We start from the raw sequence: 22,868 nt of genomic DNA, 5'->3' as shown, positions 1-22,868 counted from the left end.
TTATCCATAGTACAAAATATTCACAGCATCGATGCACTTGAATATAGTCATGCCTTGAAATGGTACGGATATCTTTCGTAATGATGTGTGCGTGTTATACGGCGCGCATGGTGGTGTTCAAACAACTTGACGACCATGGACTCGTTAGGAGGAGCTGTTTTTGCGGTCCTTGCATTGGGACTTTATGGGAGGAAAAACATTGTTTCAATCAGATATAGCAACGTGTTTAGGACTTTTGAGGCAGTACACATATGAATTCCTTGCCAACAAACCGAACTAGGATTGCAAATAAAAGAAATTTGGCATATCAAAATTCCTTTGAACATCGAAATCTTTGTGTTGTATCTGAAGAAGGAAATTAGGATTACTGATACCTCGACTCGACTCCAAAAACTCTAGAAATTTTTGGTATTGGTCTCAAAATATCCTAGAACAAGCCCACTTGGGCCTGCTTCGAGATGGGCCACGCGACTATGTAGCAAGATGTGTATCAGAGTCCCGTTTGGCCGTAAGATATTTGGGTCCCACGGGCTCCTTTAACTCGTCTCCACCGGGCAACCGTTTCTGTATTGCTACTATCGCATAGTGACTAGAAGGTGAAGCTAGTTGCTAGGAGGACGTGTAATAATTTGCGCATCACCTTATCTCTCTCGCTAGCTTAGTTAACTGAGATATCTTCCGAGGAGACGAGACAAGATTCCTCTTCATCGTACGCCAGGAGAAACATGATGCATCGAAAGATCACAGTGAAGGAGAGAGGCTCCTGGCCACGAGGGGAGCCGATCGTCATTTTCAGATTTTGTTTTTAACGACGGAAGAAGCACTAGGGATCTTAAAACCTGATTTTTGTATTAACGAAAACAAAACCTACTAAAAGAGACCATGACAAAAAAAAAGGAGATTGCAATCAAACTTGACAAAGTCTTCTTTTCCATCACAATTCACAACCATGCTCACTCTGTGTTCTTTTCCATCACTGTCAATCCTGCCGTTGGAAGAGAGGAAAATCAAAGTGGCAAGCAAAATCGATAAACCCCAGCCACACCGTCTGCTCACTTTCATGGGCCACAAGAGCTCATACAGAAGTCCAAGCTCGCCCTTTTTGGGCTGAGAGTGCGCACTTCCTAATCAGGCCCGAAGCAGCAGTATGGTTGGCCGCCGAGTTGGGCTTCTGAAGCAGCAAGACGTTTTTCTAATTGGAGGATGAGATAGATCATGGGGTCGTCAACCGCAACAAGACCCATGGTCCCAACCCGCACCACATTCACATATGAAACAATGTGGGCAAGAAGCCGTAGAAACCACGATGATGTTTACAGGGACTCGGCGCGGTGGATACCACAACACGTGTGTCTATGATTGATTCTACAGCTTTACATAGACGCCTTTCATGTGGAGGAAGCCAGCGGCCAAGCACCAAAAGACTACCTCCAGGAGGACGAACGCCAAGGTGCCCCATCGCTTCGAGTGGAAGATGGCCTGGAGCAGAGATTCTGTAATGTCCACCTGAAAACAGGTTGTCAGAGTCAACTCTTCTGAAATTAAATGGCACAAGGGCACAGCCTGCAGTACAAGATATCATCACTCCTACTAAACATGGGCGTGCGTATTAAACTGGTGTGAATGTTATAACATGGCACAAAATACAAATTTGGCAACACACAAGACATTTACCAGGTTGTTCTCAGGTGACCGCCAATAAAACCCTTGAATAAGAGTAGGGAACAGCTCACAAGCAGCCAGAACGTAGACTAAAAGTGCATTCATGCCCATCCACTGGAATAGGATAAATGGCTTCTTGGTATGAATAACATCAACCTGCACGAAACATAGGCTCAGTATCCATTAACACGATGCATCTGAATCCTCTCAGGAATATCAAGATAAAATTCAAGTTTGTTACAGTATGATGCATACAATATCCTTTTACATACAGCAATAGTCATAGGGAAACAAGGATTACAAAATAATATATATTAACATATTACTATGCTTCAGTACGATACCTAGAAATGGTTGAGCACTCAATGTAGCAAACAATCCTGAGATGTGGAACCCAAAGCATATAAGACTTACTATGTAGTATAGCAGTAGCAACAGAAATCCAGATACTCCCGCAGTGAGTAGCATGTAACTCACTGTGTATAAAGGCTTGCTGAAAGGCATGCCTAAAAGCCAACATGTACACGTGTCAGACTCAGAAATGGAAGGGGTACCTAAAATAATGAAATTCTTCTGCATGACACGTTCTGGATTCTGGAATAATGCATAATTACCTAATACTAGCAGTAGAAACGCAGAGATTGTCAACACTGTCGAAGCTAGCAGCCAGAATAGCATTCGCTGTGAATGATTCTGCACCAGAACCAAGGTTAGCCTAGAAGTATCATTTTATTTTTACATTTTTTTTCTTTGTTCAATACTCAAGGGTTCCTGCAGATGAGCTTATGGTACAGGAAGTACTGCATTTCAAGTGGCATACCTTGCAATGAATTAAAACATGGCCAAAGTGCAAACCAACAAAGCAAGTTACTGCAGCCATCAGTGTACTGCAAAATTAAAAGGGGCTGTTATATCCTGATTTGCCTGCAAGAGATGTGATAAGCTAATTTTTGTTGGGGCAGCGGACCAAGATCTGGTTCAGATAGAATTTAGATGTTTTTCCTTCACACAGTTTATTTTATGGATCAATAGATGATAACAAAAGGTAGAATAACTACCTTAACAAACCCTCAGGATCAAATGGAGCCAGGCACCAGTCTGGTGCATTCAGAGGAAGCGGTCCATAATCAGGAGAATTGATACTGCATTCCTATGGGATGAAACAAAAGAAAAAAATAAATTTGATGGTTAGGATATAGTACTAACAAATGTATTTCCTGTTAAAAAATACTGATTCTTTGAATGAAGAAGAATAAAAAAGGAAACAACAATCCATTTCTTGAATGACCTTTGTCCTTTTGTAGACTGGATTCTTGTACAGGTGATTTTCACCGAGCAAAACTCGATCCACCAAGCCAACTGCATTGCAAGGTGGTCCAAGACTACCTCTAATTCCACAGTGGATCTACAAATTACCAAAACAAGTGCAACAAGGTAGATATGATAATTAGTAGTTTAAAAGTGAAATTAAAGGGAGCAAGTACTGGATGAATTATAATCGCTTTTCTCTCCCAGGTTTCGATGTCGCATAAGCAACTGGTGGCTCCCAGAAATGCTGGTTGGAACCGGCATTTAGAAAACCAGTTGATCTTTTGCATTTCAACTTTGAGTTCAAATTTCTGGTTGCACATGGTGACTGGCAGGGAACTATTTATATTTCAGTTGGTAACTGCCAAAGTTCTTAGTTCTGCTTTCTAATCCTATAACCCGATTTTAGTGTAACTTCCAACACAAAAACAATAACAATATGGTGAACACTGAAACTTCGAATCTTGAATAATAGCAATCTTACAAGCTAGCATTGTAAATATCAGAGCAAAGAGGGCCAATGAGTAAAAACAAATAGTCTCAGAGCATATTAGGTGTACATCAACCAGAAATATCTGAATTGCAGCAGCTTGAGTAGGTTTCATCTCCTCTCAAACATATTACCCAATATAGAGAAGCATAATGTTCTTAAAGCCCAGCAAATTAAGTATAGTATCAAAAGTGGGTACCACTGTACCACATGAGACAATTTTCATCATACAGCTCACAGCAAAATATTTCAGATAAGTAACTAGAACAAATGGGAGATTCTCTTCTTACCGTCTTCATTTCAACTAAATTGCTTGGGATTGAAAGGGTTGAATTGCTAATTTTAACTCCGAATTCCCAGTTTGAAACATAAAGGCCAAATAGCAAGGCAACATAAAGTACTGTAATCATCAAGGCCATGATCCTTCAAAAGATTAACAAATGTCAGTACTGGTTTTAGTATACCTTTCTTTAAGAATAATTTTGAGCCATCCACGCAACTAATCGCATATGGAGTATACCCAAACTACAAAGCACTTATAGGTTGTGGCTCTACAGCTAAATCTTTTCTAAACATCTTAAATGGACAGAACATAGAAAAGGACCAGAATTTTTAAAACTTACACAAACAAAGGAATTAGTAAACTAAAGAATACAGCATTCCTAAATGAACAGGCAACTAAACAGGTTATTCTATATCACAGAAAAGTTTATGTGGAGGCAGAGCTCACTTTACCAAACCAGGGGATATAATCATCCTGAAGAACTAGGATGGAATTTAAAGTATATACTTCTGACATGCTGGATAATGATATGTGAAATTTTTCTTAAAAAGGATAGAAACAAAATTTTCCGGATGATAATGTTACCCATATTGACTTACCACTCCATGAAGTATTTCTTCACAAATGATATGGGTGAATCCACCAAATTATTGTTGACAAGCCAAATCTCTGAAATTGCTGCTAAAAAGTATCCAATAGCTATCCTCTACAAGAAGCATAATAAGAATAAGAAATTCAAAGATATGTAAATAGAAAAGAAATGGAATATACAAGTTAGATAGAAAATATGTTCTCTCTCTATGTATATATATCACCTGCAGCACACCTAGCCATCGAATTTGATCCAAATCAACACCATACGTTAATTTGTGTCGTCCATGGATGTATCCTCCTACAATTAAAAAAAACATAACAAGGATAAACTAACGCAAAATAAATGACAAAAATGGCCTGATGTGGGCTAGTTGGCAAAGTAGGGGCAAGTATAACCTTGCAAAATCACACCCAAGATGAAAAGCTTGATAGCCCTAACCGTAGCCTTCTTAGTTGCTGCCGTCTTGTTTGGCATTTTCTGCAGTTCACCATCTACAATTGTGAGATGTTATTCTATAAAAAGGTTGGCACTAGTCAAATACACAAAGAGCACCAAACATCCTAAGGATGGAATACAAATGAATTTGTTCTCAGGAACCATGTAGAGTTAAAATTTCTTCAGTAACCCATGACCATGACAGCACAATCTTTACAAGTAACCATATTTCCATAGTTGGCATAGAAGATGAAAATCAAACAATTCAGTGAGTCGCCCATTTCAAGCAGAAAAAGGTAGCCAAAGTTAACAGGTTTGCATTAAAGAGGTACAGAAGAATCCAGTAGCCTTGACAGTAGGATAAATTTTTGCAGGTACTCAAACTTTACATGGGGCCCGGTTGACAAAAAAACTTGACTTTCTCACAAAGGTTAATGTACTAATCGTGCTTGAAAACACATAGCAACAAAATTCTCTGAAACTTCCCATTCATTTTAGTGAGAGTTGGACATCTTAACAATCCCCAAACCCAAATGGTGGAATCGATGCACCACAGCAGTTCAGGATACACTACACATGGACAAACCTCAATAAGATAATTTGCCCAAACATTCACCATTCTCTACAGCTCGTTCGCTTGAGTCTTGCAGTGCTAACTACAGAGTGTTGCAGCAGTGAGCAGCTAGTAGCTATCCGTAGTTCACTATTCTACCTTGAAAACGAGTGCGGCGGAGACACCGATGATGAAGAGGAAGGCGGGCATGACGAAGTCCGCCACAGTCACCCCGAACCACGGCGAGTGGTTGATGCCCGGCCACGCCCCGCCCGCGTCGTCCACGACTATCATCATCTGCGCACGCAAGCAGAGGTCAAAGCCTAAATCCGAGGGCGGTAGAGCGAAACAACAGGGTGAGCCGGACAGAATCTCCACTCACGGCGACGGTGAAGCCACGGAACACGTCCAGCGAGGCCACCCGCTGCGGCTTCCGCTGCTGCTCGGGCTGCGCCGCCGCGGCCTCCAGAGATGGGTGCTGGGGGGAAGGGGGCTCGGCGTAGGGGTGGATCTCTTCGGTCGGGCCGACGAGGGGGCGGCGGGCGAAGTCGTCTCCGTCGCCGGCGATGGCGACGACGGTGGCGTCCATTTTGGGGTCTCCTCGCAGTCGCAGTTGTGCTGCGCACGGGCTGACGGTGGTTAAAAGAACATTGTCATAACTAATGAGTAAATTCACGTCTAATTTCGTCCATCCCAGCTCTCGTAGCTCAGTTGGTTAGAGCACCCGTTTAGTAAGCGGGAGGTCTTGAGTTCGACTCTCAACGAGAGCAATATTTTGTCTAATTATATTTTTATTCTGTCTCAGATCTTAATTGCAATTTAAACTTTTTATTTTGTCCTCAAACAAACTGCAAACTGGTTCTCAGATCTTTTTTTTACAAATTTTTACAAGTTTATTTTTCTTAGGTAGAATTCATAACGTTTACTGTAATATTCCACATTTATCTATTTTTTTAATCTGTAGTTGAGTTACTCTCCTCCCTTCAATTTTCATTACAAACGCAAACAAAAAGGGTACATGCTCCATCCACCTTCCAACGCGATACCTATTCCCATTGTTGTGATTACGAAGTCAAAACAAAGCGACACCCATGATCATTTGGATTTGTACAGAAGTGGTGATTCTATTTATATTTCTTCTATAAAATGAGAAAAGCTAAAAATGATCAATTGATGCACGTAGAGTCAACTGCTGCCAAAATCGATCTCATGATATTTGATTTGAACAAAGGAACACAATGATAAGTGCGGCATCGGTACTTTGTCTAAACAAAGTTGTTCTTTGTTGAGTATAGTAACAGCAATAATGCACTATAGAATATCTTCTTTAATTTGTGATCACAATTCACAATATTGCAACTAAGGATTTTGAAATAAGCGGGTACAACAATTCCTCGTAGATAGAAGTGCTACCTATCGTAAAAGCTGGATTCCACGTGTAATTTGTCACCTCGCCAAATCATTAATCTTCGAATTCTCTAGATGGGGTGGGAGATGCTATTGAAGGAGGTTGTAGCCGTTACTCAGATTGAATATAGAAAGTGGCTGGCCATGTTATCTTCAAACAACTCGTGTCAGGGGAACGTGATATGTTAGGAGATTAAAAAACTATGAGGGCAGTATAATATGCTAGGGAGTTCGAAAGCCAAATATCTCCCAACAAATAAGGTAGAAGTTGCTCACTAAGCGGGCGTAGTTGATTAAGTCTCCTACTGTAGAACTTGCACACCACATTAGGAGTCTTCTAAGTGTTTTTAATTTTGGCTAACTGTTCTTTCGTTAATAGGGTGACGTGCGTGGTGACTTCGTGAATTTCAGGATCTATTGGAATATGATGTGTATCGATGTATTCATAGGGGTAAGCATGTTTCTATGAGCGTTTTGCGTCTTGTATTGTGTTTTGTGAAAAAAATTATATATTTGGAAGTAAAAAAAAAAGAGGGAACGGGATCACACCTCAAAAAAGACTATATGGTGTTAAGAAGAAATAACCGTTCAATTTGAGTAACGAAATACACTTGAACCTGCATAGTACACCATGAATCCTCAGTTCATCGAGCTTGTCAGAACAATGATCCAAAGCTTCTTGTAGACGATAATTCAGTCCTTGTAGGTTATAAACTTATACTGGTCGTCTATAAATTTCTTAGGAATATTTTATGTTGGGATCCTATGGATATTTCTTAGAAAAAATAGCTAAAGGGACGTGTCGGATTCAGTGACCGGCAATCCACCATCGGTTTACCCAGGTGGTAGATTTGTAGGCGACGGAGATCGTAAGACCAAAAACTCGAATGGTAACACAGGGACGCAAGGTTGAGACAGATTTGGACCTTCGGAAAATAATACCCTACGTCCTGTGTTTTGGTGGATTGTATTGTTGATCGCAGGTGCGAAGAGTTAACGTGTGTTGGGTTGAGGTGAGTGACTCTTGGGGTGTGTCCCTAATCACTTATATAGGCTGACGACCTAGGCCGCCTATATGCTGACGATATAGCATTACAAGTCGGATAAGATCTAATCCTAGTCGGTTGTTACATGAAAAACAATATGAGTTAGACTACAACAAGTATCCCGCAATATCCGGACAGAATCCGTTCGCCCAGCCCCGAGCTTATGCTCCACGTATCTTCATGCCTCGATCTGCTCGGTGTGGTCAGGCGGGCCCACCTGTCAGGACCGACCAGTATCCTGGTCGGTGGGACCCGTGGGTACCTCATCCCTTAGGACGCCATCGGCCATTATTCAAACCAGCTTAGCGGACCATGTTGTCGGAGCTAGTTACAATATGTTCCAATTTGCAAACTTGTTTGTACATTTTCTTTAGCTTTTGTTTGAAAATTATGTATTTTCCAAATATTTAACTTTATATTAGATTATATTCCCTTGATTTATTATATAGTATAAGTCTAACCCTATGTTCTTTTAGGTTGGTGGCATACTACACGATTAGCTAAAATTGATTACTAAGTAGGAGAGAAAAAAAGTTAGGTTCTATTTCGTCGTTTGAGGTATACTGTTAAGCTTTTATATAATCTTCTCGTGTAATTAGTATTTTCATATTTATCTTACAATAAATATTTAATTTTGAAACAAATTTGATTGTAAGATGAAGGGATTTCGTATATTAATGTGTATTTGTGCTTTTCTTAGTGATGCATTTTTTGTTCGGGACAAACAAAAATTTGGAATAAAGATAACTCACCAATAGAAAAAAGCTTATACACCACAATCTAATAATCGTGAAGTGCGCATGAACTCGTCTTGCATCCTTCCATGTGACATTTTGGAAAATTCTTAATCCTCTACATCACGCGATCCTCTAGTAATGAGATCCATATGAACCTATCTTGTGACGTGATACTTGAAAAATTGCTAACATCTGACAGAGTTATTCCAGCTTTCAAAAAAAATAAAGAGTAATTCTGCTATGATAGGAAAGCAATTACTTGGCTCAAAAGAAATGCAATTAGCCAATTACCATCAAATCACCCATGCGAAACCGTGTGCATCGAACCTAAACCTCCCCCGTCCCGTTCGGCCCACGGCACCGGCGGACCGGCCTTGGACCTCGCTGTCCCTGCAACCTCCTCTCCTCCCTCCTATATAAACCTCCCCCCACCCCGACCTCCGCCTCCACTCTCCCCCCTCCCGTTCCCCAATTCGAAATCGAATCGAGTCGGTCGTGCGTGCGCGAGCGACTCGTCGCCTACATACACAACTCCCTCCCCCTTGCCCCCCCCCCCCCCCCCCCCCCCCCCCCCCCCCGCGCGCTCCTCCAGACCTTCCCCCAACCCGCCGCCACAGCCCCCCTTCTAGGGTTTCGCCGCGATGTCGCTCCGGCCGAGCGAGCGGGAGCAGATGCGGAAGGGGAACTACAAGCAGTCGGTGGACGCGGAGGAGAGCCGCCGCCGCCGCGAGGGCCAGATGGTGGACATCCGCAAGGCCAAGCGCGAGGAGAGCCTCCAGAAGAGGCGCCACGTCGGGTTCGCCGCCTCCGCCACTGGCGCCGTGCCGCCGATGGGCCACTCATCCGCGCTCCAGCAGAAGGTTCGCCCCCCTATCCCGCTCGATCTTCCCCGATCTGATCCGCCCGCCCGTTCGTTAGGGTTTGAGTGCCCGGGTGGTCTCGATCTGATGGATTCGGATCTGATTTTTTTTCTCCTTCTCTGCGTGTGCAGCTCGACGGCTTGCCGGCGTTGGTCCAGGCGGTGCTCTCCAACGAGCCCAACGTGCAGCTGGAGGCCACCACGCAGTTCAGGAAGCTGCTCTCCATCGGTGAGATTCGGATCTTATGTGTTGCCTTTTGCGTTCCTGGAGTAGATATTTTGCGCTAGATAGAGTTTAGGCGTGAGATTTGGGCGATTTGCGGGGTATGACTAGACCGAGGGTTTGGCCAGTTCTAGGGGCTTGGGGGTGAAAGCTCGTGACAAGCGTGTACGGGTCTAAGTTTACTGTGTCTGAAAAAAATCAGTCGCTGCCCCTTTCTTTTTCAGATTCATATATAGTTCAATGATGACTGTAAATTTTATGTCGCATTTGCAACCACGTGCTATGTGAAATTTTGAAGAAAAAAGTTATGCTCTCAAAAGCAATCGATTCTTATGAATTGTGCTGTTTTTTCCAGTAGTTTTCTGCTGTGATTCTGGGCCACTGGGGCAATTATATCTCCATCCATGTATACTGTTTTAGTAGTTACAGATGATGCATGCTTCCTTTTGTATTCTTATACTCCTTGGTTAACAACTTCGATTATCCATGTAACTTTTTGTGCAACATGTTAAGTGGTCATTGCTGATTGAGTTTTCTTAACTTTCTATAGAGCGTAGTCCTCCAATTGAGGAGGTGATCAGCACAGGAGTAGTGCCTCGATTTATTGAGTTCCTCACACGTGAGGACCATCCCCAACTCCAGGTCTGGGAACAATTCACTGATCTTGTATTGTTTATTATATTTGGTCATTAGTGGCAGTTTGCTATATACCTCTTGCTGTGTTTTTTGGCTGCAGTTTGAGGCTGCGTGGGCGCTGACCAACATTGCATCAGGCACATCAGAGAACACCAAGGTGGTTGTTGAGAGTGGTGCTGTGCCCATCTTTGTCAAGCTCCTCAACTCCCACAGCGAGGATGTCCGTGAGCAGGCATGAACAGAGCAGAGTACTATCTTCTTTTTTGGGAGTTACATAGGGTGATGCTTATGTTTTAGTTTTTTTTTCAGGCTGTATGGGCTCTAGGGAATGTTGCTGGTGACTCCCCAAAGTGCCGCGATCTCGTGCTTGGCCACGGTGGACTATTCCCTTTGCTGCAGCAGCTTAATGAGCATGCTAAACTCTCGATGCTCAGGAATGCCACATGGACTCTATCCAACTTCTGCCGTGGGAAGCCGCAACCTAACTTTGATCAGGTTTGTACCTGGGATGATGTTTGTTTTTGTTATGTTGGCCAAAGTTGATTCTTTGAATGATCTTGGTTTGTTTGTTTGTGCTTGAGTAGGTCAAACCAGCTCTATCAGCACTGCAGCGTCTCATCCACTCTCAGGATGAGGAGGTCCTAACTGATGCCTGCTGGGCTCTCTCCTACCTATCTGATGGTACTAATGACAAGATCCAGGCTGTGATTGAATCTGGCGTGTTCCCTCGCCTTGTGGAACTTCTGATGTGAGTGCAATTTTCTTTAGATAAGTGTTCTCTATAGTGTTTTATAGATTACCAATGAATGGAGTCCTAACTCTTAATTTAATTTAGGCACCCTTCGGCCTCAGTACTCATTCCAGCTCTGCGCACAGTGGGCAACATTGTAACCGGGGATGATTTACAGACTCAGGTAAACTCAATTGGCGAGTTCAATATCCTTTTTAACGCCTCCTTTCTTTTACTTGTACCTGTATCATGCTATTGATAAGTGAATGTGAACAAAAATACATGTTGTCACCCTGATTGAGTTTTATCTGGCCTTGTTTTACTTAATGATTAGCTATGTAGCTGCAATACTGTCATAAAATCACTAAGGATTTGAAAGCTTCTTTTGTCCCAGTGTTGTAGATATTGCACACATATCTTTAGTCATGGTGCACATAATGGGTCCATGCAGGTGGCAGACAGGAGTATGCTTCAGCCTAGGCTGTGTCATGCTAGTCTGTTCAATTAGATTTATAATTTTGATTAAAAAATTGTTATTCGCAAGATATCTGATCTTGTAGTCAAGTCATTGTCAGGTAGTGGAACTTGTATATTTAAGGGAGTCATCCATCTTATTAGTTTAGCAGGAAATCAATGTCTATTACATTTTTCTATTCATCTCTATAGGGTTTTCTCACTCTACCCTTCTGCCCTTCTCTCTTTCTGTTCATAGCACCTCTTGTGCACTTCACCAGGCTAAGAAGTTGATGTTTACTAAGTTGATATTTAATTAAATACAACTCATCTATGCAATCTAGGGTTTAGATCTTTTGAGATGGTGAAAAGTCAATTAGTTAAAATTGTTATTTGTTGTGCTTAAATTAGGTTCCCAGTACGGCTGTGCCATTTTGCAGGCCCTGTAGTTAAGTAAACTTTCAAGACTAGTCAGCCTCTTCCAATTTTATTGGCTGTACCATATTGACATTCTATATTCCACCAAACCTGAGATCTTTTAAGTTTCTGTATTTATCGTCAATGTTTTTCCTCACTGCAGTGTGTCATTGATCACCAAGCGCTTCCATGCCTTTTGAACCTCTTGACTACAAACCACAAGAAAAGCATCAAGAAAGAAGCATGCTGGACCATCTCAAACATCACAGCTGGTAACAGGGAACAGATTCAGGTTTGTATGTGTGGAAGTTCTGTTGATAAATTAAATCTTTACAATCCTGTGCATACATTTCTTGAAAAAGAGAAGCAGCTTTCAGAACCTTTTGAATACTGCTTGAGTTTTTTTTAACAAGTGAAACATTTTCTGCAAACTGTTCCAGACCTTGTTGGTTTGTGTTCTAAAATACCATCATCCTGTTGCAGGCTGTGATCAATGCGAACATAATTGCACCTCTGGTGCATCTCCTGCAAACTGCTGAATTTGACATCAAGAAAGAGGCAGCCTGGGCAATATCAAATGCCACTTCTGGTGGTACAAATGACCAGATTAAGTATGGAGACATTTGTTTTTTTTTATTTTTGCATGCTGTGTTATGATTGCGTTGTTCATATTTTTTACAAGATCTCTGATAACATTGGCAACTCTGTGAAACATAGGTACCTTGTTGGCCAGGGTTGCATCAAGCCACTCTGTGATCTGCTCGTTTGCCCAGACCCCAGAATTGTGACAGTTTGCTTGGAAGGTCTTGAGAACATCTTGAAGGTTGGGGAAGCAGAGAAGAACCTTGGGGCAGGTGATGTCAACGTGTATGCACAGTTGATTGATGATGCAGAGGGCCTGGACAAAATTGAGAACCTTCAGAGCCATGACAACACTGAGATATACGAGAAGGCTGTCAAGATGCTTGAGTCCTACTGGTTGGAGGAGGAAGATGATGCCATGCCCTCAGGGGACAACCCTCAGAATGGCTTCAACTTCGGGAACCAGCCCTCAGTTCCATCGGGTGGATTCAACTTTGGCTGAAGGTATGTAGAGCAGTTTTAGTATGTTGGCTGGTGTGTGTTGCATATGGTAATGTGGATGAATTTTCTGATGTGGTGTTGTACATGCAGATGCCCATTTGGAATGTCGACTGTGCCATTGTACCTTGTCTGGGGCTAGTCAGAGGTACAGTTGGGGTAGTCGTGTCGTCCAAGTCATGGTATGGTCCCATTGGTCTGGTATCAGGGAGTCGTCAAAGTCAGTCCCAGTCAGCAGGGTCGGTCCTCGGGCTGCATTGCCAGTAGTGCAGCTTGGTCAGTGGTCAGTCTTCAAGGTCAGCCGGTTGGATCATTTGGGCTCTGGCACCCACCACCACCTGTGGTGGGAGCATGGAGAGTCGCAGGTGTTGTCGGGAGTTGGGTTTTGCCTCCTATATAGCATGAATGAGTTATATTGTTTTACCTGTTTGAGGTAGAAAGAACCTTAAAAGATAGGGAATGTGTCGGTTTTTTCTCAAAGCGTTCCTGTGCTGTATAACTTGTTGCATTAGTATTGGCACAACTTATAAAACATGAATGTCAAGTGGGTTTTGGGAGTCCCATGCACTCTTGAGAGTCTATTCATTGGTTTATTCGATGTTCCACAGGTTCTTGTATGGTCCACACAGGTTCGTCGTGTCGTGTTGTCTTTCTGTAGCCACTGTTGTCTGAAAGTTTCTCCATTTCTGTCTAGGGTAGTAGAACCCTTGTCATGTCGTCTGCAAGTTCTCTGGCTCTGGGTAATCTGTGTGACATCTATGTGAGGTGGTTCCTAGTTTTATGGTGGAACCCGATTTTATTATTGTATGATGACATGAACCTCTGGAACTTTGTAGCAATGAAAGGAAGGAGATAAAAGGGAAGCTTGTGCTGGTGTTTTGCCATTACAATATACTTTGGGTTTACGTACCCATTTTACAGTTGTCTGTGGAACGTTTTGTGCAATTCTTCGATTGTTGCTGCCCGGGTGTACTTTGTTGTTAAGGGGATGATTGCATCTCGGTTCTCATCTGCATCCAATCATGGTGGCAGCCACATCTGCCATGATTGGCAAGCATGTTGGGGAATGTGGATTGAAGCTGTATTGTTGCTTGTGCTGCGAAACTACTCGTTGCTTTTTATTTTTGAGGTGGTGGCTCTTGGATGGCTTCAATAGTCAGTCTCCATTTCGGCGTTGTGTTGCCCAGAGTCTCAGATGTAAACAGCAAAAGGAAGAGTTACAAGGTCGAACGAGCAAAGAAATGGAAAGAAAAGTTTTGATAACCACAATTAGACATGTTACGCTATTAGACTCTTATAAATATAGATTTTCTAACGAACACTTACCTAGGAATTGGAATGGTTCATGTATGGCAGGGGGGGGGGGGGGGGGGGGGGGGGGGGCGCAGGGGGCAAACAATGGCTGTGTGCTCCCCTTTTGCCCCACCTTTCCACTGCCGTTTCCTCTCCTTTTGCTGCAGGCCTGCTGCATTTGTTTTCCCTTTTCAAGATTGGTGAGAGCTAGCTCCTTATGTTGCAGGCCTGCTACACTTGTTTTCCCTTTTCAAGGTTGGTGAGCAGCTAGCTGCAAAACTAAGCTTGATGTACTTGCTGAACTGCATAACCCCTTTTGGTCATGAGGCAGTGGATGGATGCCTTGTTGGTCCATGGAAGATGCCCCATAAAGGAAGGGACAAAACTATTTGCTTGCCCTTTTCACCTTTGTTGGTCAAGCATGCTGCCCTCTTCTAGCACTGTCTTAAGAAGTGCGATGGTATCAGTATATTTTCTATTGTAGGAACCTCTCCTAATCTAGTAATCTCAACAAAATCTAGCAAGGTGTAGGGGTGAAACTAAGAGCAAGAAGACACTTCTATCAGGGAATTTATTTCAACTGGGTCAAAAAGAAAAGTTGTTTACATTTGGAAATAGTACTGGGGCTCTGGAGTTGACATGGTACTTAGCACCTTTCTTCTCTCCTTTTCTGCGTGTAAAGAATCTATCCCCTTTTCTTTGTTTAAAATTAAAAAAAAAATCTGTCCCCTTGTTTTCAGCTGTCCCTGTCTCACAAAGCAACCCATGGTACACACATCCTGGCTGGACCTGCTCCGCCCTAATTCTCTCCCTCTCTTGAGATCCCTGTTCGAGTGTTCGGCGGCGCCTTTCTCCCCCATCCTTTCTTCGAACATGTTGGTTGTTCATGCATGAATCCTGCAGCTGCTGCCCTCTGCACATCTTGCAGCTTGAGCTGGTCTTCTATTAGTACCAGTACTTGTATCCCTTTCTTTGTGTTTTATGTGTGTTGACGGGCGGCAGGTCCGATTTGTTATCTATATGTGCCCGTTGTCCTTGTTGTTTAAGCATGTGCAGACCAATGATTTGGAATTCGCTTTAAGTAATGTGGGAAGAATAGGAATAGGGTATATACTTGTGGGAAACTGGCACGGTTTTTTTTTTTTTAAAAAAAGAAGCACTGCTCTATTTGGTCGAATGGATCCAAATACAACGCAAGCTTGAGTTTCTTACATCATGTTCATTAGAAATGGAACGAAAGAAGCACAGTTCTCTACAAACAAGACGCAGTTTATGAAACCAATCTTTTTGACCTCAGAGATAGTTTTACACACAATTTTTGGCAAAAGAAACTTACACCATCAGCGTGACTACGGGGATGCGGATGGGGATGTAGTAGTAGCGGATAAGGGCGGGGAAGCAAGCAATCCGAGATGATGAGATGAGCGCTACGAGAGAGCCTAGGATCACCTGCCCCTGCCCGTGTGGGGCCCACGCGCAGCCCTACCTATCTATCTATCCCTCTCTTAATACATTGTTGGCGTGGCTTCCTTCCACACTCGTGCCGCTGCCGCTGGACTCGTCTCGCCTCTCCTCTCCTTCCTTTCCCCACCCCACCTCATCTCCCTCCAAACAGCTCACGTACTCGCCAAGAAACAGAGCAAGGCCAGCACGAGGCCGGCTCGACGAGATCAAACCCCAGGATCAGAGATGATGGATTCCTCAGAGCAGAAGGTGCCTCCCTCCCTCTCATCCCGATCAATTCTATCGTCTGTTTCTTTTATGAGAAAGGAAGGATTTTTTTCACGGTTCTTTTGGTTCACCTCCCTGGTTGCTTGTTTCAGGTGATCGGGATCGCGGCGGCGCCGGCCGTGGCGGAGGCAGGTAGGCCGTGCTGCGTCGAGTGCCGCACTACCGCGACGCCCATGTGGCGCGGCGGGCCGACGGGGCCCAGGGTGAGCGCTACTATTCTCTCTATCTCCCTTCCGACTGATCCATCCCCATCCCCTCCTCTCTGTTCTTTTTCTGCGCTGTCTGGTGATGATCGGAGCTCCTTTTCGGTTGCGGCACAGTGTGATCAGAGCTCACGATCACCGCTGGGGATGATCGCTTGATCAATCCTCGGCCACATATTCTTGATATAGAGATCGCACAATAAGAGGGATGATCACATAGGAGATTGATCTAGGTAGTAATTCACCAATTTGGATTTAGGAGATGGATGGGAGAATGATGCTACTAGTCATGATTGTTCCAATCATGGTGTGATTAGAGCCTAGCCGCCCTTGCATGAGAAGTTAGAGAATCTCTAGCCACTTTGATTCCGTTTGGGTGGTTAGGTGAGCTGTTCCTCGCAACGGTGCTAACCTCCACCCCCAATCCCCAAGTGTGAACGCTTAAAAAATGTTGGGGTGCCAAGCTAGCTTCTATGATACCCTTCTGGCTTCTGCTACTAGTTCCTAATCTCAATTTTGTATTGCTCCAGCCAATTGTTTAGGGCCATCCGTTATCTCCATCAGAGTTGTTCCTATCCAGTAACAGCACCAGCCCAAGCAATCAGTCAGCAGGAAACAAACAAACTAGAAAAGTGAAGAGCAGTGACGCGGATATCATCATGCTATGAAAATGAAATGATCTTATCCTTAATTTGCATTTTGGAGATGAACACTAATCATCATCTTCTTCCATCTGACTGCAGTCGCTCTGCAATGCGTGCGGGATCCGGTACAGGAAGAAGAGGAGGCAAGAGCTAGGTCTTGACAACAACCAGAAGCCACAACAAAACCACCAGCAGCCGCCGCCACAGCAACAGCCACAGCAGCAGCAACATCAAGATCACAGTCAGGCGCCAAATGCAGTCAAAGATAACAAAAGTAGCGGCCTGCAAGTGGTGAAGAAACGGAGGGTCCTGATGGGAGTGGAGGAGGCTGCAATCCTGCTCATGGCCTTGTCCTCCTCATCCAGGTCCACTCTGCTACATGGCTAGGATCTCAACACCACCCAAAAGGCAGCTTCTGCTCAGTGTGTACATACAAACCTGATACAGGACGCAGAACACAACACAGGCCACCCAATGGTTTCCAAGCCAACCATGAAACTTTATCGGATTATGGGAAGGCCTCTTTCAGGATGAAGCTGACGTTGAAAGGGCTGGATTCGTTTTTTGGATTCATCCACCTCTTGTGCAGTAATAGATCTCTGATCTCGTTGTGTAGTGTCGTGTTCGAATCCGAAAGCGAAGGTGACTTGGGGAAGACAGGTTTGTCCTGCATGGTAAGATGGTGGTCCTTGCCTGTGTTATTGATAGGCTCCCTAATTGTGATTAGCAAAGAGGCCCTTTTACCTCATTCTGATGTCTCTTCCTTTTCTTTTCTTGCCATCCACATTGTATGCGTTTTATTTATCCACCTTGATTAATTCCTATGTATGTTCTTTGTTACCCCTTGATTGAGGATGGGTGATCAAAAGCAGGCATCGCCCCTCTCCATGTGTAATAAAAGGTCGAGTGAATAAAAGTGATCTATTTATTTTATTTCAGTTGAGTTTTCTGTGCTTGTGCGTGGCACTCAGACTTCTGATAATAAAAAAAACAAACGGTTTTGCTTCTTAGACGAGCACCCAAACTACAAAATCTATTTGCGATATTCAACCGGCTGCAGAAGCAATGCAAATCATACAGCACATGGAAGACAGATAGATAATCAGATGGAAGATAATCAGGTACAAGCAAAACAACCCCGTGAAATTATATTCGTAATTGATTAGACAAGCTCAGCATATATACAGCAATTCGGCAAATGAAAAGCAATTCACAGTGTCACTTTATTTGAACCCTACTGCAACTGATGTTGGTTCAGACTACTGCCCCTCTGCTATCTATGGTAGTCTGCCTCCATACATTAAGATTGGTAATGACTACTAATCATCACAAAAGTCTCTCAGAAACCAAACATGTGGATAACCTTTTGGGATGTCGAAACAGCCCCAAACATTTACGTGCAAAGTTTGCTACAACATTTGAAGAGGATGCGTTGACCCTTATAACTGAAAAAGCTCATTCCAGCTGTCCAGCCAGTTCAGCTTCCTCGTCACCATCAAACTCTTGCTCTACTCCTTTCACCTGCCAAAGTAGTATGACAAATTAGCACAATAGAAATCTTAAGGCCTGCCACTGAGAACACATGGATCAATGGATAATCTCCCCCTTTATGAAAAACAAATCATATGGAACAATTGCAATAGGAACTCATTTCCTGAATATTAGCACATGACAAGCAATCTAGTTATCAAATAGAAAACATCTTTCACATGAGCCACAAGCATTAACGACCGTCAGCATGAACGTATTAATCACATCACGTTACCTCAGGCACATAGTGCATAAGCATGTTTTCTATCCCAGACTTCAATGTGACGGATGAACTTGGACAGCCGCTGCAGGCACCTTGCATTTTAAGCTTAACTATCCCTGTTTCTCTGAAAAGATAGTATCTTAGTGAGACGAAGGAATCCAAATATTCAATATCAGCAGACAGCGTGCTGGGGAAGGAGAGAAAGACTCACGGATCAAATCCTCGGTATTCGATGTCACCACCATCATCTTGAACAGCTGGCCGAATGCGAGTCTCCAACAATTCTTTTATCATGGCAACTATTTCTGAATCATCCTAGGAGGAAAGAGTATAGGATCTTCAGTATCACAACCAAATGCTAGCCAGTATACCATAGGCAGTTTTCGAAGTGTTCCCAAGTCAAGATAACAAAATGGTACAATCAGAGGGTTCTGGGTTTCAAACATTTTTTACCTAGGTGGCAGTAAAGCACTATTATAGATTACTAGGATTAGGTTCTGAGGCATGTTGCGTAAAAGAGCACACAGTCAGATGTTTTAGTATCTCTATTTATCTCGTCATTACAGGTCACAGCTTCAAATGAGTTGATGATCAGAATAATTTTATTTCTACCACTGGTGCATATACAGGATTGAATCAACACATTCAAAACAAAGCAATACTACTGAAAAGCAAGTCATATGATAATCGTAATTCCATTTTGTTCCTACCTATAGGTGACTTGCGCACATACAGGATTCAATCAACAGATCCAAAATGAAGCGAATTTAAGCAACTTCAGCCATAGCACTCCTAATTTATACTCTGTAACCATACATGAAGCATACATAGTTTTTCTGATATACTGTTACCACTGAATGTGACTGTGGACATCCCTACCATATTTTGCCTAAACCTAGTATAGTACTTCACACTTTAAATGCTGGCATTCTGCCGCAATAGATAACCTGCTTTTACCATATGCAATATGATTAAAAATTAGAACATCCAAAAATTATGCCAACAGACATTATCTCTTGCAATATACAGTACATGGTTTGCAGGGTCTTCTGAGAAAAACAAGACAAGAAAAATTGCAAGATAGAATGTATACAGAAGCTAATTGAGATACCTCATGAATTGCTGTGTCCATAGAAGCTGCAACATTTGAGTCCAGAAAAATTGGTTGCCCAGATGAGTAAAAATCCATTATCGCAGCAAAAACCTCAGGTTTAAGGTAATCCCAAGAAGTTTCTTCTGATTTTGTAACAGTTACAAAATCAGATCCGAAGAATACCCTGGTTACTCCTGCATAGACATTCCAATATTGTGTCAAAAGAATTTAGCATTTCACTAAAAAACTATATACTAAATTATTTTCTTGGTGTGTTATCTTGCAAGAGAACCCTATCTTTCTTGTTGAACTAACAACCAGTAGCTCAATTTTCCTGACTGAATCTTGAAATATGATTAGAACTAGAAATATTGCTTTGGATGTGTTTTTATTGTATGCTTTATGGAAAGTTCCAAATTTGTTTCACCACTAGGTCATGATACCCCCTATGTTTCACCAAATTTGGTGATCAGGTCACCCAGCTTTGTCTTGTTGTCTACATAGTTTATGAAACTAAATAGATGGATAGCGAAATCGTAAAGCACTTCACTTCACTAAATTTCTTTATGGAATCTATGAGAAATAGAAGTGCTTAGGATGGTAAGCTTTAAGTTGGTATTTTAATATCATATATTAGCATCTCCTTTTCAGCTAGGATTGACAAGGTTTTTGCTGGAGGTACACTTAATGTCAACAACTAATGATACAAGAAGAAAAACCGAAAGGGGAAATAATGAACTGACCAAACAGAAGGGAAACCATATTGTTTATGCATTGGACACTGTTATTAGTACCAAAGCATGAAAGAGTAAACAGGTCATTCCTATAAACCAGGCACATGTCAACAATAGGCCGTTTAAGAATAACTAACTGAATATAAAGTTTGTAGAACTACAAGATTAGGAAAGGAGCAAGTGGAAATAAAATTGAATCCAAAAGGTGGCTAGGGAAAGAGGCACAATTTACCATCGATCGCAAACAGTGCCTTAGCCAAAGGGGATGTCATCGCAGTCCGAGCATTAGGAAAATCTGAGCTCCCAACCTCCATAACTGGCTTTCCAGGATAGAACATGAGTGACTGCGGGTTCGGGGTCGATTGTGTCTGGATGAACATGGTCCTCTTCTGCCCTCCTGCACATGGCGCAATTTTCATTTTTCCAAAACAAGAACAACCTAAAGCACGCGACCAAGTATCCGCAGCATAACAGTATGTACGCAAGCAAATGCCATCATGCCTTCATCACAAGAACAATATCACCATCAAATCTGAGCCCATCAGAGCTCAAATCTGCCGCACAGCTCGCGCACGTGAAAATAAAATCATAGAGCCATGCTAATTGCTAACCCCAATCGAATGAAATGGGCATCTTTTGCACAACGAGCGACGTGGCCACAACAATAGTCAGATCAAGAAGCTCCCACCCTAGCCTCAAGCAATTCGCCAATCTAACCCTACGAGCCGGAAAAACAACGACTTTACGCTAAACCAACGAGGATGGTGTGGGAGAGCAACCCTAACCTCCGAATCGATCCCATGGCGAGGCGGCCGGGTTCCTGGCCGCTGGGCCAGCGAAAGGCGGCGTCCTCAGACGTTCGAGGGAGCTGTATGCCGCTGAGGAGAGGAACCGAGGCGAAGCGCGCCGCCACGGCTGCGTCGCCGGAGCCCTCCTCTGGAGCTGGAACGCGAGCGCGAGAAGCCTCCGTCTCGCCATGGCCATCGTCCTCGTCTGCTCGATGCCTCGATGCGTGGCGTTGTGCTCTCCTGCTTCTCTTCTTCTTTAGGTCAGCCTGTCTAATGGGCCTGAAGCCTAGGCATTTATGGGCCAAGCTAGAGATTCGCAGCCCAGAAGCAGGCACTAGCCCAGCGAACGAGCTCTCTTTTGTTTTTGGGCTGCTTTTTTTTCATCAAAAGCTCGAACAAACTTCTCCTTTTGGTGCGCATAAATTCTGCGTTATTATTTTTTTGTTGTAAAAGTTGGCCCATAAATTGAGACCAAATAACTATGATTTGTGTCTTGAATGAATGTATTCTAATTTCGCGTAAATATGAAATTCTCGCATACTCTGAACAATTCCATTATATATTCATAGTCAACGATATGTATTTGTGCACCTTATGTTTTCTCTTTTACCTCGTGAAAGTATATTTTCACATAAATCAAATAACACTGATCGATATAGTCAATGAATGTACTTTCATCGTCGTGACATGGTGGGATATATATATATGAGGGTAGGGAGCATACATTATCCGAACTAATAAAATTTGTACAGAATGTCTATGAAACATAGGTGGAGAATTGGGGTCATGTATCACATTTAATGTGCCATGAATAGGTAACGTCTTGTTATCTGTTTGATAGATAGATTATATATAGAATACAAAGATAGTATTATCTAGATTTATATTTATTGTGTTTATTTGTGTTATTCATATTTGTTTGTCTCAAAAATTCAGGATTTTTCTTTGGTGATACTGTTTTTTTGTTTATATCACTGACTTTTATTGTATATTGTCTCTAAATATGTAGTTATGTACTTTGTATTTGCTACATTTCCGAATGCAAACATTTTGACAATTTTGTTACCTAGTATTAAGAGCATTTAACTTTAATATCTTGTCAGAAATGTGCTTCTACCAAATATCTCGTGAGAGATGCTTGTACCTTTCAAGTACAACAGAATTTATATTTCATTGTGTATCAATTGATGCATAATGAGGAAATACTTTTTTTTCTGATGCCCTTGTTCCTTTCAGAATTGATCAACGAGTGCTTAGACTTAGACCCACGCAAGATTGGTGATGACTGATGAGGGTCTATTTCACCTGAAAAGTGAGGTTTCAATGCCTTGATAAATACTAAATTATGGTGACATTTATTGATTTATCCATATTTACTTGGTGTTTTATTAAGATAAAGGTTAAGACAAAAGGATGAATTCATACAATAAGTCATAGCTTATCATTTGTGAAATGGCAAAGCAGTTGATTTAAATTTCCTTTTTGTTTGCTGAAATCCCAAATATGTTCTTTTCTTCATTGAGAGCAAGTGTGAAAATAGTATTTTGAAAATGCATCTGACATTAATTGTGCATGATGCAATATTTGTGGATCACAAGTTTATTAACTCTACTTCATTGCGCGCAGTAGTAGAGTGGAGCACTTCAAGAGTAGTAGAGTGGAGCACTTCAAGGAGACGTGCTGCCGTCGATGCACACAGCACACCCTGTCCTCAG

General features: G+C 42.5%; 4 protein-coding genes and 1 non-coding gene across 6 annotated transcripts; 3 read left to right on the top strand and 2 right to left on the bottom strand.

Annotated features, from left to right (window-relative positions):
* Window positions 1-1,243: 1,243 nt before the first annotated feature.
* On the bottom strand, window positions 1,244-5,970 carry LOC117865861 (uncharacterized). Of its 2 annotated transcripts, XM_034750113.2 has the most exons (13): window positions 5,709-5,966; window positions 5,486-5,623; window positions 4,734-4,815; window positions 4,559-4,635; window positions 4,343-4,449; window positions 3,751-3,883; window positions 2,951-3,067; window positions 2,721-2,812; window positions 2,483-2,549; window positions 2,277-2,355; window positions 2,077-2,168; window positions 1,675-1,818; window positions 1,244-1,506 (listed from the first exon to the last, which is right to left on the bottom strand). In XM_034750113.2, the coding sequence occupies exons 1-13, from the start codon at window positions 5,913-5,915 to the stop codon at window positions 1,366-1,368; spliced, it is 1,476 nt and encodes a 491-aa protein (XP_034606004.1). In that variant the 5' UTR covers window positions 5,916-5,966; the 3' UTR covers window positions 1,244-1,365. The 2 variants fall into 2 exon arrangements, with proteins under 2 accessions (XP_034606004.1, XP_034606005.1); XM_034750114.2 differs by lacking the exon at window positions 1,244-1,506 and having other exon boundaries at window positions 1,679-1,818; window positions 2,007-2,168; window positions 5,709-5,970.
* Window positions 5,971-6,022: 52 nt separating this feature from the next.
* On the top strand, window positions 6,023-6,096 carry TRNAT-AGU (transfer RNA threonine (anticodon AGU)). Its single transcript has one exon. It is a non-coding gene; the product is annotated as a tRNA-Thr (tRNA).
* Window positions 6,097-9,094: 2,998 nt separating this feature from the next.
* Window positions 9,095-13,834, top strand: LOC117864087 (importin subunit alpha-1b). The gene is made up of 11 exons (XM_034748081.2): window positions 9,095-9,376; window positions 9,508-9,604; window positions 10,149-10,240; window positions 10,335-10,466; window positions 10,544-10,729; window positions 10,819-10,982; window positions 11,070-11,148; window positions 11,998-12,126; window positions 12,318-12,445; window positions 12,552-12,920; window positions 13,008-13,834. Exons 1-10 carry the CDS (start codon window positions 9,158-9,160, stop codon window positions 12,916-12,918), a joined length of 1,593 nt encoding a protein of 530 aa, XP_034603972.1. The 5' UTR covers window positions 9,095-9,157; the 3' UTR covers window positions 12,919-12,920; window positions 13,008-13,834.
* Window positions 13,835-15,728: 1,894 nt separating this feature from the next.
* Window positions 15,729-17,718, top strand: LOC117864278 (uncharacterized). The gene is made up of 3 exons (XM_034748324.2): window positions 15,729-15,920; window positions 16,031-16,141; window positions 16,885-17,718. The coding sequence occupies exons 1-3, from the start codon at window positions 15,897-15,899 to the stop codon at window positions 17,170-17,172; spliced, it is 423 nt and encodes a 140-aa protein (XP_034604215.1). The 5' UTR covers window positions 15,729-15,896; the 3' UTR covers window positions 17,173-17,718.
* Window positions 17,719-17,907: 189 nt separating this feature from the next.
* LOC117864277 (nifU-like protein 4, mitochondrial) lies at window positions 17,908-21,398 on the bottom strand. The gene is made up of 6 exons (XM_034748322.2): window positions 21,151-21,398; window positions 20,598-20,762; window positions 19,650-19,825; window positions 18,750-18,853; window positions 18,551-18,662; window positions 17,908-18,306 (listed from the first exon to the last, which is right to left on the bottom strand). The coding sequence occupies exons 1-6, from the start codon at window positions 21,347-21,349 to the stop codon at window positions 18,241-18,243; spliced, it is 822 nt and encodes a 273-aa protein (XP_034604213.1). The 5' UTR covers window positions 21,350-21,398; the 3' UTR covers window positions 17,908-18,240.
* Window positions 21,399-22,868: the final 1,470 nt, after the last annotated feature.

The sequence above is a fragment of the Setaria viridis genome, chromosome 7, assembly GCF_005286985.2.
Source record: "Setaria viridis chromosome 7, Setaria_viridis_v4.0, whole genome shotgun sequence".
Classification (NCBI taxonomy): domain Eukaryota; kingdom Viridiplantae; phylum Streptophyta; class Magnoliopsida; order Poales; family Poaceae; genus Setaria; species Setaria viridis.
Note: the sequence above shows the minus strand (reverse complement) of the source record. Positions and strands in the feature narration are given on the sequence as shown.

Coding starts and splice junctions, on each gene's coding strand:
- LOC117865861 (XM_034750113.2), bottom strand. CDS start 5,915: ATGGACGCCACCGTCGTCGCCATCGCCGGCGACGGAGACGACTTCGCC. Junction 4,636..4,733: donor CTTGGGTGTGATTTTGCAAG/GTTATACTTGCC, acceptor TTTTAATTGTAG/GAGGATACATCCATGGACGA. Junction 2,169..2,276: donor GTTTCTACTGCTAGTATTAG/GTAATTATGCAT, acceptor GTTGGCTTTTAG/GCATGCCTTTCAGCAAGCCT.
- LOC117864087 (XM_034748081.2), top strand. CDS start 9,158: ATGTCGCTCCGGCCGAGCGAGCGGGAGCAGATGCGGAAGGGGAACTAC. Junction 9,605..10,148: donor CAGGAAGCTGCTCTCCATCG/GTGAGATTCGGA, acceptor AACTTTCTATAG/AGCGTAGTCCTCCAATTGAG. Junction 10,730..10,818: donor CGCAACCTAACTTTGATCAG/GTTTGTACCTGG, acceptor GTGCTTGAGTAG/GTCAAACCAGCTCTATCAGC.
- LOC117864278 (XM_034748324.2), top strand. CDS start 15,897: ATGATGGATTCCTCAGAGCAGAAG. Junction 15,921..16,030: donor TGGATTCCTCAGAGCAGAAG/GTGCCTCCCTCC, acceptor TGCTTGTTTCAG/GTGATCGGGATCGCGGCGGC. Junction 16,142..16,884: donor GCGGGCCGACGGGGCCCAGG/GTGAGCGCTACT, acceptor ATCTGACTGCAG/TCGCTCTGCAATGCGTGCGG.
- LOC117864277 (XM_034748322.2), bottom strand. CDS start 21,349: ATGGCCATGGCGAGACGGAGGCTTCTCGCGCTCGCGTTCCAGCTCCAG. Junction 18,663..18,749: donor GAATACCGAGGATTTGATCC/GTGAGTCTTTCT, acceptor CTATCTTTTCAG/AGAAACAGGGATAGTTAAGC. Junction 18,307..18,550: donor TTATGCACTATGTGCCTGAG/GTAACGTGATGT, acceptor CTACTTTGGCAG/GTGAAAGGAGTAGAGCAAGA.